Raw genomic sequence first — 15,620 nt, 5'->3', positions numbered from 1 at the left:
GGCAGGTTACTACATTACAAACATCTTCTAAGACTGTTGTGGGGGTCAAGGCTGGGACCAGCAGAAGGCCAGATGGCACAGTAATTTCACACATACTCCACACTTCTCTCACCCAATGATGTAGTCCAGGCTGGTGTTTGTTTACTCCAACCAAATGTTTATTGCAAAATATCAATAAACCAGTTCTTTCCAGAGCTATTTACTGTCACACAAGGTTCGGTATCAATTTCTTTCCAAAGGTGGTACCAAACTGTATTGAATACTTAGTTACTTTAGCAGATTATAGGTGACCCTCAGGTGTATTAGAGGTCTACTGTGGAAAGATCTTACTGGTTCTTTCTTTCTTTCTGGAATTAGTTCCTGAAAGAGCTGCGAGGTAGATGGGGAATTTTCTCTAGGGTGGCTGAGCTCTTTGAGCATGCAGGTACACAGTCCTGCTAAATACTCCCTCCCCTACTACTGGATTCTCTGCCATGTTTCTCCTGGATTGATGGTTTTCCCACTGTTCTTCCCTAATTTGTCTTGTTATAGGTATGGAGGTCTGCTCTGGACTCTTCTTGGATTCACCTCAGTAATTTTGTAGGTTCTGCCATTGATCCCCCACTTCCTTCCCTCCCTTATGCACTGGCCTTTGCTACTCAGTCTCAAGCTCTTCCTTACATTATTAGTGCGATGGCCAGTGGAGCAGGAAGCCAAAGACGTGGCCCCTTTTTTTTTGAACTAGTGATTTATAGTCCCTCAGTTTCCCTACAAATGCCGTTACTAGGCAGAAGATAACCCGTCTTTCTGGAAATTGCAAGAGCTTTCCATGTTAAAAGGTCACACACTATTTTTTTCATTTTTAACATTTATAGTCCACTGGGAACCTAGGAAGATTACAATAAAACATACATAAAACCAAAAATATACAAAAATGGATATGCCTAAAACATACCTTCCACTACATGTTATAACTGAGTGGTCCCAGTACTACCACATACTAAAATCATTTAATCATAGTAAAAAGCTTGCAAAAAGAGAGGCATAAGTGCTGGATTATAGAAAACTAGATAACCAAGGGGACGCAAGTAAAGAGGTGAGCAACAAAACCCACATTTCTAAGAGGTAAGCACTGTTGAAACTCAATTACTCTTCCAAATTTTATTCCAAATGAGAGGTTAGCTGATAGGGATGTATATTTGTTTCTGTGCATTCAGGGGCTCTTTTACTACGCTGCAGTAAAAAGTGACCTGCGGTAGTCTGCACGTGTGATTTTGGCGTGCTCTGGGCCATTTTTTACCATGGTTGGGTAAAAAGTGTTTTTTTTTTTAGTGGGGCAGTAAATGGTCGTACAGTAAAATTAAAATTAGCATGCGGCTATTTACTGCCTGAGCACTTACCGCCGCCCATTAACCTAGCAGTAAGGGCTCCCGTGCTACTCGTGCGGTAATCAGTTAGCACGGGCAAATGTGGCCATGCTGCCGATGACCGACGGAAACGACCCCGTGGTGGAAAATAGAAAAATATTTTCTACCATGAGAAATAGTGCATGCCAACTTTGCAATTACTGCCAGGTGCCTGTGCTGGACCAATGGTAGTGTCGATTTGGCGAACATTAACTGCGCGTTAGCCCTACCGCAGCTTAGTGAAAGGGCCCCTCAGTTCATTCTGACTCCAGGTTCAAAAATGACAGCATGAACTCAGAGTAATACTGCTAGGGGTCAGCCTTCCATATAAGGGAAATTTATGAGACTACTGCTAGGCTTTAGTGCTGCCATTTTTGGACCCAGAGCCGGAGAGCGTGGGAGTGGAGGGGGACCCAGCTGAATATCAATGTGAAGAACAGATAGCAGACCAGTAGGGGTCAATCAGATATTTACTGGAGTACTACAACACTAGTATTAGTAAAGAAAACAATGCCCATGTTAGTAAAATTATAGTAAATCATAAGCGTGTTCTGTTTTCATCAATCCTCCCTGTTGAGGGTAAAGGCCAAGCAGAGAAGCTTGCAATAGGAGATGAAGATGTGGCTGCACATATAGCCTCATCAAGCGCATTTCAGCTTCCTGGACCATAGGATGCTTTTCCAAGGGCTGCTGAGCAGAGATTTTTATTTTATTTTTCTTACATTTGTACCCCGTGCTTTCCCACTCATAGCAGGTTCAATGCGGCTTACATATTATATACAGGTACTTATTTGTACCTGGGGCAATGGAGGGTTAAGTGACTTGCCCAGAGTCACAAGGAGCTGCCTGTGCCTGCAGTGGGAATTGAACCCAGTTCCCCAAGACCAAAGTCCACCACACTAACCACTAGGCCACTCCTCCACTAGCAACATTCCATGTAGAAGCCTGCCCTTGCAGCCGCACAGGCTTCTGTTTCTGTGAGTCTGATGTCCTGCACGTACGTGCGACGTCAGACTCACAGAAACAGAAGCCTGCGCGGCTGCAAGGGCAGGCTTCTACATGGAATGTTGCTAGTGGAATAGCAACATTAACATTCCATGTAGAATCTCAAATAGTAGCAACAGAATCTCAATAGTAGCAACATTCCATCTAGAATCTCCAATAGTAGCAACATTCCATGTAGAATCTCCAATAGTATCTATTTTATTTTTGTTACATTTGAACCCCGTGCTTTCCCACTCATGGCAGGCTCAATGCGGCTTACATGGGGCAATGGAGGGTTAAGTGACTTGCCCAGAGTCACAAGGAGCTGCCTGTGCCTGCAGTGGGAATTGAGCTCAGTTCCCCAGGACCAAAGTCCACCACTCTAACCACTAGGCCACTCCTCCACCTATCAAAGAAGGTTCTTCAGCAGCAGACTTTCTAACCTACTGAAGAGAGTGCTAAACTAGAATCATTGGAGCAGGATGATCAAAGCCCCCAGGTAAGTACAAGCTCTCGGGTAAGTGAAGCATTAAATACCTCTACACAAATGGGGAAAAGGGCGATGTCTGGCAAGCAGTATATACTAGTGCCCGAAGTATGGGAAATAAGGTTTTAGAACTTGGAGCTATGGTGGAAGAGGCTGATTTGGATTTAGCGGTGATCAGAGTCATGGTTCACAGAGAACCAAAGTGGGGTATAGTTATACCGGGCTATAATCTGTTTAGGAAAGACAGGGTAGGAAGAAAGGGAGGGAGGGATGAGGAGTGGCATTATATGTTAAAGATAATATTAAAACAAAAAAAACAGCACCACGGGCCTTTAAAAATGGAACACAGTTCTTTAATGAAGGAGCCTTGACAAAAAGACCTGACACGGGATACAGAAAGTGAAAGTGCCTTGGTGCTTTGTAGCTTTTACTATATGAGACGTGGGGACCCCTGACGCAGGTGCTAGTCACCGAAACACGACCCGTGTCGGGTCTTTTTGTCAAGGCTCCTTCATTAAAGAACTGTGTTCCATTTTTAAAGGCCCGTGGTGCTGTTTTTTTTGTTTGGACTTTAGTTTGTACTTCGTTCCCTCTCTTTTGTTATATCAAAGATAATATTAAAGCCATTCCCTCTCCCTACCTACAGGATCTACAAGGTAAGGAAAAGACATTCAGGTTCAATCTGGAAAGACGGAATGGCAAATGAATTTACCTTGGTGTGAAATACAGGCCTCCTTCACAGAATGAAGAAATGGACAGAGATTTAATTGACATTCAAAATATAGCTGTGAAAGGGGAAGATTTTGTGGAAGACCTGCCTTTGTTATTTTTTGGGACCAGCTGATTATCAGCTGATAACGGGATAAGTGCCAGTGGTCTGGGATTACCCAGATATGCTCAGATATTCAATGCCAGTTGGTTCTGGAGTTCATTTAGCTGTGCCTCCCCAAATCCAGTTCCAGTACCATGCCCTGATTTAGAATTGGGGTCTGTGAACAGGTTCCCTCTGATATTTCCCTGGTAGACATCTGGAAATCTGTGATGAGGGTAGAGATTATGCTGAAAAATTCCACTTCTTAACATTGAAAACTTTTTGCAAATAAGAAAACCCAGGATGCTCCAGAAACAGGCTGCTCAGTTTTGAATTTAAGACCTTGATTTAAACAGAAGCACAAATGTTTAAATAAACGTAAACCAGTAACTAAATACAGAAAGACAAGCTGCCATACCCCTTCCCCGCTTTTTATAATGATATAAATACTGATTCTGCATAAGTATGAGTTGATCCACTTATAAGCTTATACAAGTTAATCTAAGATATACAGATTCAATATTTCACTTTGCCAAAGCAATTTATTTCCACTAGAAAACAGGATGCCTATGAAATAAAAATAGGGTATTTTGAACTGTTATAAGTCTACTGCATAATTGAATTATTACTCATTGGGGACACCGTCATTTATTACCTGTATAGTTTTCAAGCTTTGAATCAAAGTAATTACATTCGCAGTGTCATTTAGGAAAATAATGGCATGAAGCTCTGTGAAAAGCAGGCAATCACCGAAGGGGAGGGAGTCTGTTGATATAATAGCACCAGTTCTGGGCTTCTCCGTCTCATTCATTTTTACTTTATTATAACGCTAAATAGCTTCATTCTACTCTGCTTCACTGGAGTGACAAATAAGTGCATTCGATGCTGCACACATGGGGAGTGAGCAAGAGAAAAAGGCGAGAACAAAGGAAGGAGAAAGGCTGCGAAACAAGTTACTGCAAAATAAAACTGTATAGTTTGGGTTTTTTTGAGTTCATAAATTATGGAAAGCAACAATTCACTGCGAAATATATATGAATAAAAATGAAGGCTTTGATTTTTACAGCTTGATTGAATGCAGTCTTTATATAATATTTTCCATTCCATGGATCACCTGAACCATGTCAAGAAATGCAGAAACATAAAAGCTAGCCCAGGGGAGGGTCACTCTTCCAGTATTATCACTTTCTGAAGACCACTTTAAACTTACCACTCATACCAACCAGCTCTGGCCAATTTCTCCTGTATGTGGACTGGGTATTGTGCATATGAATCAATTATGCCCCGTAAAGACAACATCGCCTGCAACAGACAGATAGATAGCTAATCAATTGAAGAAGGCATACATGAACCTGTAAACTAGCATTTGATGGCCCTCTTTCAAATCAGTATAAATCCAGGGCAAAATCCATTTTATATTTGACTTAATTTTATTTTGATAATCTGAAGTCTTCACCCTGGTTTTGCCTTTTTTCTTTCTGAAAATGTAAATTTAATTGGATTAGGTTGGATTTATATAATTGTAATGTCCACTCAGGAGTGTCCTTGGATTCCGGGGGGGGGGGGGGGGGGGGGGGAACACAACCTAACAGGTACCCCCCCCCCCCCAGGGCCAGCTCAGACACTCCCTTATATATGTATGATTCCAGGTGCCTCCAGCTAAGGTAAAAGTGTTTTAATGGGTAGGATTTCCTTCCCTTTTCCCCAGAAAACTACAACACTTCTGTAAATTTAACAAACTTTTCTACTTCTGTCTCATCTATAACTTTCACTCTTCACAGACTTTACAGATCTCTGCCTGCCCTGAGCAAAGCAATCCATCACTATTTATTCTCTCCTCATGAAACTCCTCCCTCCTCCTCCCAAGCACTGGTTGCTATGGAGATGAGAAAAGATGCATTTCACTGGCAGCACACACAATCATGTCACATCAAAACTGACATAGAAATCTCTCAAACCAAATGGAGCCTGCTTAACATAAAAAAAAGAAAAAAAATCATTTCTTAATACTGACAGATTCTAAACTAACATTTATGTAAAGGGTGCAAATTCTTGCAATGTGGGCCCAATTATAACAGGATACCTATGTGATAAATCCAAAAAAGGCTGTTATAAAGGAGTGGAGGAGTGGCCTAGTGGTTAGGGTGGTGGACTTTGGTCCTGAGGAACTGAGTGCAATTCCCACTTTAGGCACAGGCAGCTCCTTGTGACTCTGGGCAAGTCACTTAACCCTCCATTGCCCCATGTAAGCCACATTGAGCCTGCCATGAGTGGGAAAGCAAGGAGTACAAATGTAACAAACAAAAAAAACATGGGCTCTTATATGCCTTTATGATAGAGGTACCCAAGTCAGCCCCTGTAGCACAAAAATACTAATGCACACATTTATACCCACTCTGAAACTGGTGTAAATGTGTGCGCCTACTGTATGATGGTAAATTTATAGCAGACCATCTAGGTTGGGAGTCCTAGACACCTATTTTAGGATTATTCTGTAAACAGACATAGGTTGTGGTGTTTAGGCCCCCTGCCCTTCCTTTGAAATGGCATAAGGGAGCCACAAGAAGGAATAAGGGCTCAGAAGGGAGGAAGGAAAACATGGAGTGGAATCCCAGTGGCTGGAAGGCGTTGTAGTGTCTCCTAGGAAAAGGGAAGGCACCACAATAAGGAACGGTTCCAGTTACTCTAAACCCTCTAGCTGCCACTCACAGGTGGAAGGAGCCCAGGGCAGGGGTTGGAGAACTCCCACAGCTAGGAAGCCCAGCCCAGAGAGAGAGAGAGAGAGGAAGGGAGGGAGGGGGGAGAGACAGCCCAGATGCCAGAAGGAGAGGGAGAGAAGAGAACTCTCTCCCAGAGAGATAGAGGACCCCAGAGCAAACACTTGTCCTGGAGGCTGTGGGGTACTTGGGTTATCTAGCCTGGGGTGAGTAGATTCCCAAAACAGATGATTAACCAGGAAGCATTGGAACAGGATGTTGTAAGCCCTAGGAAGAAGGGGGCCCGAGACAAACCATGACCAAGGAACAGCCCAGAAGCTTGTTGCGGGCAAGTATGCATTAATTGACAGCAATAGGACTAAGTGCTACTCAGAGTGGGAGGGGCAGGGGTGGAGCTGCCTCATGCACGTGCAAATTACAGAATACTATAAGTTACATAGTAACATAGTAACATAGTAGATGATGGCAGAAAAAGACCTGCATGGTCCATCCAGTCTGCCCAACAAGATAAACTCATATGTGTATACCTTACCTTGATTTGTACCTGCCTTTTTCAGGGCACAGACCGTACAAGTCTGCCCAGCAGTATTTCCCACCTCCCAACCACCAGTCCCGCCTCCCATCACCGGCTCTGGCACAGACCGTATAAGTCTGCCCTCCACTATCCTTGCCTCCCAACCACCAACCTCTCTTCCCCCACCTGCTCCGCCACCCAATTTCGGTTAAGCTTCTGAGGATCCATTCCTACTGCACAGGATTCCTTTATGCATATCCCACGCATGTTTGAATTCCGTTACCGTTTTCATCTCCACCACCTCCCGCGGGAGGGCATTCCAAGCATCCACCACCCTCTCCGTGAAAAAATACTTCCTGACATCTTTTTTGAGTCTGCCCCCCTTCAATCTCATTTCATGTCCTCTCGTTCTACCGCCTTCCCATCTCCGGAAAATATTTTTTTGCGGATTAATACCTTTCAAGTATTTGAACGTCTGTATCATATCACCCCTGTTCCTCCTTTCCTCCAGGGTATACATGTTCAGGTCAGCAAGTCTCTGCTCATACGTCTTGGAACGCAAATCCCATACCATTCTCATAGCTTTTCTTTGCACAGCTTCCATTTTTTTACCATCCTTCGCAAGGTACGGCCTCCAAAACTGAACACAATACTCCAGGTGGGGCCTCACCAACGACTTGTACAGAGGCATCAACACTTCCTTTCTTCTGCTGATCACACCTCTCTCTATACAGCCTAGCAACCTTCTCGCTATGGCCACCGCCTTGTCACACTGTTTCGTCGCCTTCAGATCCTTGGATACTATCAACCCAAGATCCCTCTCCCCCTCAGTACCTATCAGACTCTCACCGCCTAACACATAAGTCTCTCATGGGTTTCTACTCCCTAAATGCATCACTTTGCATTTCTTCGCATTGAATTTTAATTGCCAAACCTTAGACCATTCTTCTAGCTTCCTCAGATCCCTTTTCATGCTTTCCACTCCCTCCCGGGTGTCCACTCTGTTGCAAATCTTAGTATCATCCGCAAATAGGCAAACTTTACCTTCTAACCCTTCGGCAATGTCACTCACAAATATATTGAACAGAATCGGCCCCAGCACCGATCCCTGAGGCACTCCACTACTCACCTTTCCCTCCTCCGAGCGAACTCCATTTACCACCACCCTCTGTCATCTGAACGTCAACCAGTTCCTAATCCAGTTCACCACTTCGGGACCTATCTTCAGCCCATCTAGTTTATTTAAGAGCCTCCTGTGGGGAACCGTGTTAAAAGCTTTGCTAAAATCTAAGTAGATTGCATCTATAGCACGTCGATGATTCAATTCTCCAGTTACCCAATCAAAGAATTCAATGAGATTCGTTTGGCACGATTTCCCTCTGGTAAAACCATGTTGTCTCGGATCTTGCAACTTATTGGCTTCCAGGAAATTCACTATCCTTTCCTTCAGCATCGCTTCCATTACTTTTCCAATAACCGAAGTGAGGCTTATCGGCCTGTAGTTTCCAGCTTCTTCCCTATCACCACTTTTGTGAAGAGGGACCACCTCCGCCGTTCTCCAGTCCCTCGGAACCTCTCCCATCTCCAAGGATTTATTAAACAAATCTTTAAGAGGACCCGCCAGAACCTCTCTGAGCTCCCTCAATATTCTGGGGTGGATCCCGTCCGGTCCCATGGCTTTGTCCACCTTTAGCTTTCCAAGTTGTTGATATACACTCTCTTCCGTGAACGGTGCTGTATCCACTCCATTCTCAGGTGTACTTTTGCCAGTCCCTCGCGGTCCTTCTCCAGGATTTTCTTCAGTGAAAACAGAACAAAAGTATCTATTTAGCAAACTGGCTTTTTCTTCATCATTATCTACATAGCGGTTCTCTGTATCTTTTAGTCTCACAATTCCCTTTTTAATCATTCTTCTTTCACTAATATACCTGAAGAAATTTTTGTCGCCCCTCCTTACATTTCTAGCCATTTGTTCTTCTGCTTGCGCCTTCGCCAGACGTACCTCTCTCTTGGCTTCTTTCAGTTTCATCCGGTATTCCTCCCCGTGTTCCTCTTCTTGAGATTTTCTATATTTCTGGAACACCAACTCTTTAGCCTTTATTTTCTCAGCCACTTGCTTGGAGAACCATATCGGTTTCCTTTTTCTCTTGCTTTTATTTACTCTCCTTACATAAAGGTCTGTGGCCCTATTTATTACTTCTTTCAGCTTGGACCACTGCCCTTCCACTTCATGCTGTACAATTGCTATGTTTACGTGAATGCAGTTATGCCAGGTCTTTGGCTGGTGTAACTGAACATGTGTAACTGTTAGGTACACTAATTCTGGGTTACACTTTAAAAGGATCTAGGCATGGGGGTCACCTAAATGGAGGAGCCCACTTATAGAAATTCCCCCAGCAATGCTAGGAAAACTGCTGTTGATCCTGGAGTCATTTTCCTACTGTAAAATTGCATGCAAATATTCTATTGCACTATGGGTAAGTAAATAGGGTTTTATTTATTATATTCCTAGTCCTGTTTTGTTCACAGGAGAGCCTTGCTGATCACACCACTCCTTTGCTGAAAATTTTCTCCTGCATTGCCTGTGGCCTGGCCCCACTTTTCCATGGCTACATGTATGAAGCTTTGTGACCTGAACAGCACAAATTTAGCTAGATAAAGGCAAGCCCAGGCCAAGGATATTTACTACTACTACTGAGGGGAGATATGATAGAAGTGTATAAAATAATGAGTGGAATGGATCGGGTGGATGTGAAGTGACTGTTCACGCTATCCAAAAATACTAGGACTAGAGGGCATGAGTTGAAGCTACAGTGTGGTAAATTTAAAACGAATCGGAGAAAATTTTTCTTCACCCAACGTGTAATTAGACTCTGGAATTCGTTGCCGGAGAACGTGGTTTGGGCGGTTAGCTTGACGGAGTTTAAAAAGGGGTTAGATAGATTCCTAAAGGACAAGTCCATAGACCGCTATTAAATGGACTTGGAAAAATTCCGCATTTTTAGGTATAACTTGTCTGGAATGTTTTTACGTTTGGGGAGCGTGCCAGGTGCCCTTGACCTGGATTGGCCACTGTCGGTGACAGGATGCTGGGCTAGATGGACCTTTGGTCTTTCCCAGTATGGCACTACTTATGTACTTATGTACTTATGTACTTATGTACTTATGTACTTATTTCTATAGCGCTACTAGACGTATGCAGCGCTAGGTGAATCTTCAGCCACGTGCACCTCCCTCCATAGTCTATCACTTCCCCTTCCTTCAGTTCCCTACTTGAACAATTGTACAGCATAAATATTCACACATAAAGTAAGTGCCTATAAGTAATGCATGGAAATTGCGACTTCACCCATGCAACTGCCAATTTCCATCACTGAATACACAAGTACAAGCAGGTCATATAAAAATGTGCACCTTCTTGTCGCCACATGTAACTGGGCAACCCTTGGGGTCATTTGTAGGGATAGGTAGCCAAAAAATGTAACTGTTGTTATTATCCGAGGGGAAGGAGGAGTTCATTCATCAAGCGTGCTCATTCTTCACAAAGAAGTTGTCATGGTCCTACTATGACTTCTCCTACACATCGTTCGGGCGCTCCCTCGGTCACCCCATGCTGGCAGACACTGCTTCTCAGGATTGTGAGAAATTACAAGAGGACTGTTTTTATTTCCCATAATTCTAATGGAGTTTGCCCAAAACGTCATCATCTCTACACTATTAGTCTTACCAACTTGATTCCTTCTGATGTCCGATTTGCTGGTGGACTTGACAGAACAAGCTGTGCGTCACTGCTGATCATTCTCTGCAGAAAGAAGACAAAGTAATTGCTTCAGTACCAAAGATGGGTTTTTTTTTTGTCATACTCACTGAAGGATCATTCCTGTTTAACTACTAACATTTGTTTTAAATATTAAACATGAATTGATTGACAAGGAGCACAGATTAATTTTGAAATCTGTTTAATCTGTTTTATAGTCCCCTAGTTGCTGTATTATTCTTGCTATACAAAAACTTATTTTCCATTTACATTGCCTCAAGGATGTTGATTCACCAGTTAAATATTTGGTTTCTCAAAGAAGGCCAATACTTTAAAATTTAAAGGATATAGGGATTCTTTTAATAAGTTGTGGTAAAATGTGGCCTCTGGTAGTGCGAGTGTGTCTTTTGCGCATGCGCTGGGCCATTTTTTTTACCGTGTCTAGGAAAAAGGGCCTTTTTAAGGGGCTGGAAAATGGACGTGCGCTAAAATTTAAACCAGCACACGTCCATTTTCAGCCTGAGACCTTACCACCTCCCATTGACATAGCGGTAAGATCTCATGTGCTACCTGCGTGGTAAGCATGCAGCACGCGCCAACTGCTGTTTACCATCGGATAAGCGACCAGCAGTAGAAAATAGAAAATTATTTTCTACCACGGGATTCGACGCACGCCAAATTCAGAATTACCACCCGGCTCATGCGCTAGCTGGGCGGTAATGCCGATTTGGCACATGTTATACATGCGTAGGTCCTCCCGCACCTTTGTAAAAGGGCCCCTCAATTTGTTCCTGTTATTGGGGTTTGTGCTCTTGGACGTACCCAGTGCCACCCTGCTATGAGGGATATGCCTGTCTATATTTAATTGCTTTGCCTCAGGTTAAACATCTGCACTGTATGATTATAACATTTTACAGTTCAACAGACTGACTCCATGAACCTTGATGCAGTACATTGAAACTTGGCCGTGGAACAGCTGCAGAGGGCCAGATGCTAAAGACAAGAATCAACTCGCACAGACTCCACTTCAAATAGGCCTATATAACAGCATCAGTGGATCCAAACATTCAAAACATATTGAAGTATGAAAGCAAGCATCCACGATCCAGTTCCATCATTAAACCTGGACAGGCATTCCAACGAGCAGAAGGAAGGAATGAATGAAAAATCCACCAGTATGCACTAGGAAAGGACCAACAGAATATGCAAAGCAATTAGATCAGCAAAGTGTCAAATGCACAAATACAGTACAAAATGTAAAATGTTAGTGGAGAAGATGTATGTGGATGAAGCCCAGACTTATTTGTTTGTTTGTTTGTTTATTTGTTGCATTTGTATCCCACATTTTCCCACCTATTTGCAGGCTCAATGTGGCTTACAATGTTCCTTCACGGCATTCGCCATTCCAGATTAAAAAGGTACAATTGATATTACATAGAGAACATGGATAACATAATAGATCGCCATTCCAAAGTAAAAGATACAATTGGTATTAAATAAAGAGTATGAATGATATAAAAGAATTAAGCAATAAGGTATAGGGAGAAAACATTCAGGATATCAAGTAAGTGGTGATGTATTGCAGTTCCTATCATGGATCATTGTGGTATGCCTTGTTGAAGAGATAAGTCTTCAGTGATTTACGAAAGTTGGTTACCGTAGATTGTAAATTATTTTCAGGTCAAGCGGCAATGCATTCCACAACTGCGTGCTCATATAGGAGAAGCTAGACGCATGTGTTAGTTTGTATTTTAGTCCTTTACAACTGGTGAAGTGAAGATTTAGGAATGTGCGTGCTGATCTTTTAGCATTTCTGGGTGGCAAGTCATATGATTGATTAAGTACAGGGATGGACTGATCATTTGGTCAACTGGGCAGTTCCCGAGGGCACAGAGGCTCTCCTCCTCCCCCCCCCCCCCCCCCCCCACTGCTGCTGCACAATACAGCCCCCTGAGCCTCAGTGGGCCCTCCCCAGTCCCACCTTGAAGGGCCCTGGGTGGTCTAGTGGCCTATGCAGGGGCAGGAAAAAACAACACTCTTTCATGCCCACTGACACTATTTGCCCGGCCCCATGCTGCCATGTTTTAAAAATGGCTGCTGAGACTCCCTGTGGCAGTCTCGCGAGACTGTCGAGACCTGCAAGACTAACGTGGGAAGTCTGATGACCCATTTTGAAAGCACAATGGAGCTGGGCAAAATAGCGGTAGTGGACAGAAAAGAGTGGGGTTCTTTCCAGCCCCCGAAGAAGCCACTAAAACCCCAGGGCCCTTAAAGGTAGGACCAGGAAGGGCATAGTGAGGCTTCGGGGGGGGGGGGGGGAGGCAGTGGCAGTGCAGCGGGGGAGGGAGCTATGGGGGCAGCAGGCAGCGGCTGGAGGGGCCCAATGACCCTTATTTCCTGGGACCTCAGGTCACTGTCAGTCTGTCCCAGGGGCGTAGCCAGACAACAGATTTTGGGTGGGCTTAGGCAAGAAGTGGGTGGGCACCAAGTGTTCTCCACCCCCCCCCCCCCCCACCCCCCGCCACCACCAAAAAAATATCTCAGTTGGCGGGAAAACGCTTCTTTCCACCATGGCAGTCTGCAGCAGGCATGCGCTGAAAACTGAGCATGTGCAGGTGTCGGTATCATGGAGAGTAGCATTTTCATTACCATCAGGGAGAAGTCTTCAGCTGGTGGAGCTTGAGATCCCCACCAGCTACCGTTAAATATGTGCTACTGTTGCGTGGGCCTGAGCCCTAAGTGGGTGGGCCCTGGCCTACCCAGGCCCACCTGTGGCTACGCCACTGGTCTGTCCCTAGTTAAGGAGAGAAGTGAAACTTAAGGATGAGAGTTTGATAGTTGCAGCCCAGGTCAATGGATTGCAAATGAGATGGTTTACAGCAAACACAGAAAGACATCTGTATCTGTAAAAAAAAAGAGACAGAGAGCTGAAAATGTTTACTCATCTTGTAGCTGGCTGCAAAGTGCATATGATAGAAAATTTCTATGCAGAAAGGCACAAGGTGGCATGTCTCATTCATTGGAACCTTTGTAAACATTACAACACTGTAGCAGAAAAGCAATGGGATCATGACTCTAAGAGAATTGTAGAGAATGAAAACAATTTAGAATCTGTGGTATGACAAGTTTAAATAAACATAAAGATAAGCATAAACATAACCTGAGACACCCCCATCCTGACCAATAAAAAGCTGGATGCAAGGAAGCCAGATGCAGTGATAAAAGAGAAAAACAACAAAAAACAGCATTGATCACAGAGCTGTCAGTCCCTCCCAAGTGATTGCTCTGTGAATTGTGTAGAAAGGCAGAAGATCCCCAAATACCAAGAAATGCAGTGGGAAATTAAGAAAATGTGGCAGATCCGGGAGGGAGGAAGAGATGCTGGATTTTAGGTGAGGAAAAGCAAGGGGGAAATATATTGGATCCATTGTGGGGGGAGAAGGGAGAAATTCAGGTGGGAAAAAGGAGAGCGAAGGACATGCTGAAGCCAGCACGGGGCCCCTAGGAGCGCGAGGCTCTGTGCAACTGCCCCTGTTACCCCTGCCTAAGACCGGCCCTGACTACCGATCGGTCTTCCACTTTGGATAGCCTGACAGGTTGTGTTGGATTAATTGATCATTGGACTATTAATAATCACCTGAAACTAAACCGTGAAAAAACAACATTTTAATGGCTAGGACCCTCAAGACCCAATGTTCCACAAAGTTTTCTGATTGGTATGGATTCTTTTGTTTTTGAGAAATCCTCACAAATTTTGGGAGTTGAAGTTGATAGTTTAATGACCTTCTCATGTCATGTTAAACAGTTAGTCCAGAAATCATTTTATACCACACAAAAATTGAGAGCAATACATACATTTTTTGGTTTTGTAGAATTTAGATTGTTGGTTCAAGTGCTAATCTTATTCAGAATGGGTTAATGTAACATTGTATTTGTGGGTTGTACAATTGATAATTTTGGTTTACAGGTTTGAGTCAGCTGCTCCACTTTTGGAGAAATTACATTGGCTTCCAGTTGAGGCTAGGGCTCAGTTTAAGCTCTATACTTTTATTCATAAGATACTATCCACCTTATTTTAGAAACAGAAAGATGCCCATATTTCGACCCAAATCGGGAGATGGGCGTCTTTCTCCTGTGGGTGCCCAAATCGGTATAATTGAAAGCCGATTTTGGTCGTCTTCAACTGCAATCTGTCGCGGAAACGGGCAAAGTTGACGGGGAGTGTCAGGGGCGTGGTGAAGGCGGGACTGGGGCGTGGTTATCGGCCGAGGAGAGATGGGCGTCCTCCGCCGATAATCGAAAAAAGAAAGGCGTTTTTTAGCCTGAATTTGGGTCACTTTTGTTGGACCCTGTTTTTTCACGAACAAGTCCCAAAAAGGTACCCTAAATGACCAGATGACCACTGGAGGGAATCAGGGATGACCACCCCTGACTCCCCCAATGGTCACTAACCCCCTCCCACCAAAAAAACCCCACTTTACAAAGTTTGTTTTCCCAGCCTGTATGCCAGCCTCAAATGCCGTACCCACCTCCATATATTCAATAGGCACCACACTATTTATTGATTTAGAAGGGAGCTCATAGAATAATAAGTCAAAAGATGCTCGGCTTCAATCGCTTTTCAATAGATATATCAATATGGTATACTGAGATCAAAATCACAGTGTATATAAATATTTTTATATCTACATATATCTATATGAAAGGATCTTTCAGATTAGCGCACTTACCCCTAATAAGGCTGAATGAGCCTAGCATATATTTCAAAGGGGAGTAACGCACTCGTCATCGATCCTAAGATATTCTTCATAATTTTTTAAAATTTGTTTTACATAATATTCTCAATTTTCACATCTAATATTTTACATTCAATTCAATAATCCTTTTTTTTGTGTAAGTACTTAACTTATCTCATTTTTCTCCTACTCGATATTTCATTATTTTCAATGTTCATAAACTGGAGAC

General features: G+C 43.5%; 1 protein-coding gene across 1 annotated transcript in view; it reads right to left on the bottom strand.

Moving 5' to 3' along the window:
- LOC115467854 (cyclic nucleotide-binding domain-containing protein 2-like) overlaps window positions 1–15,620 on the bottom strand; it is a 123,434-nt gene that overhangs the window by 65,148 nt on the left and 42,666 nt on the right. Inside the window, exons 5-6 of the mRNA XM_030199349.1 lie at window positions 10,626–10,700; window positions 4,878–4,969 (exon numbers count right to left, since the gene is read on the bottom strand). Coding sequence (XP_030055209.1) covers window positions 4,878–4,969; window positions 10,626–10,700 — 167 coding nt within the window. The remainder of the gene's footprint in view (window positions 1–4,877; window positions 4,970–10,625; window positions 10,701–15,620) is intronic.

This window comes from Microcaecilia unicolor, chromosome 4, assembly GCF_901765095.1.
Source record: "Microcaecilia unicolor chromosome 4, aMicUni1.1, whole genome shotgun sequence".
Taxonomy (NCBI): Eukaryota; Metazoa; Chordata; class Amphibia; order Gymnophiona; family Siphonopidae; genus Microcaecilia; species Microcaecilia unicolor.
This window is presented reverse-complemented; position numbering and strand designations above follow the sequence as displayed.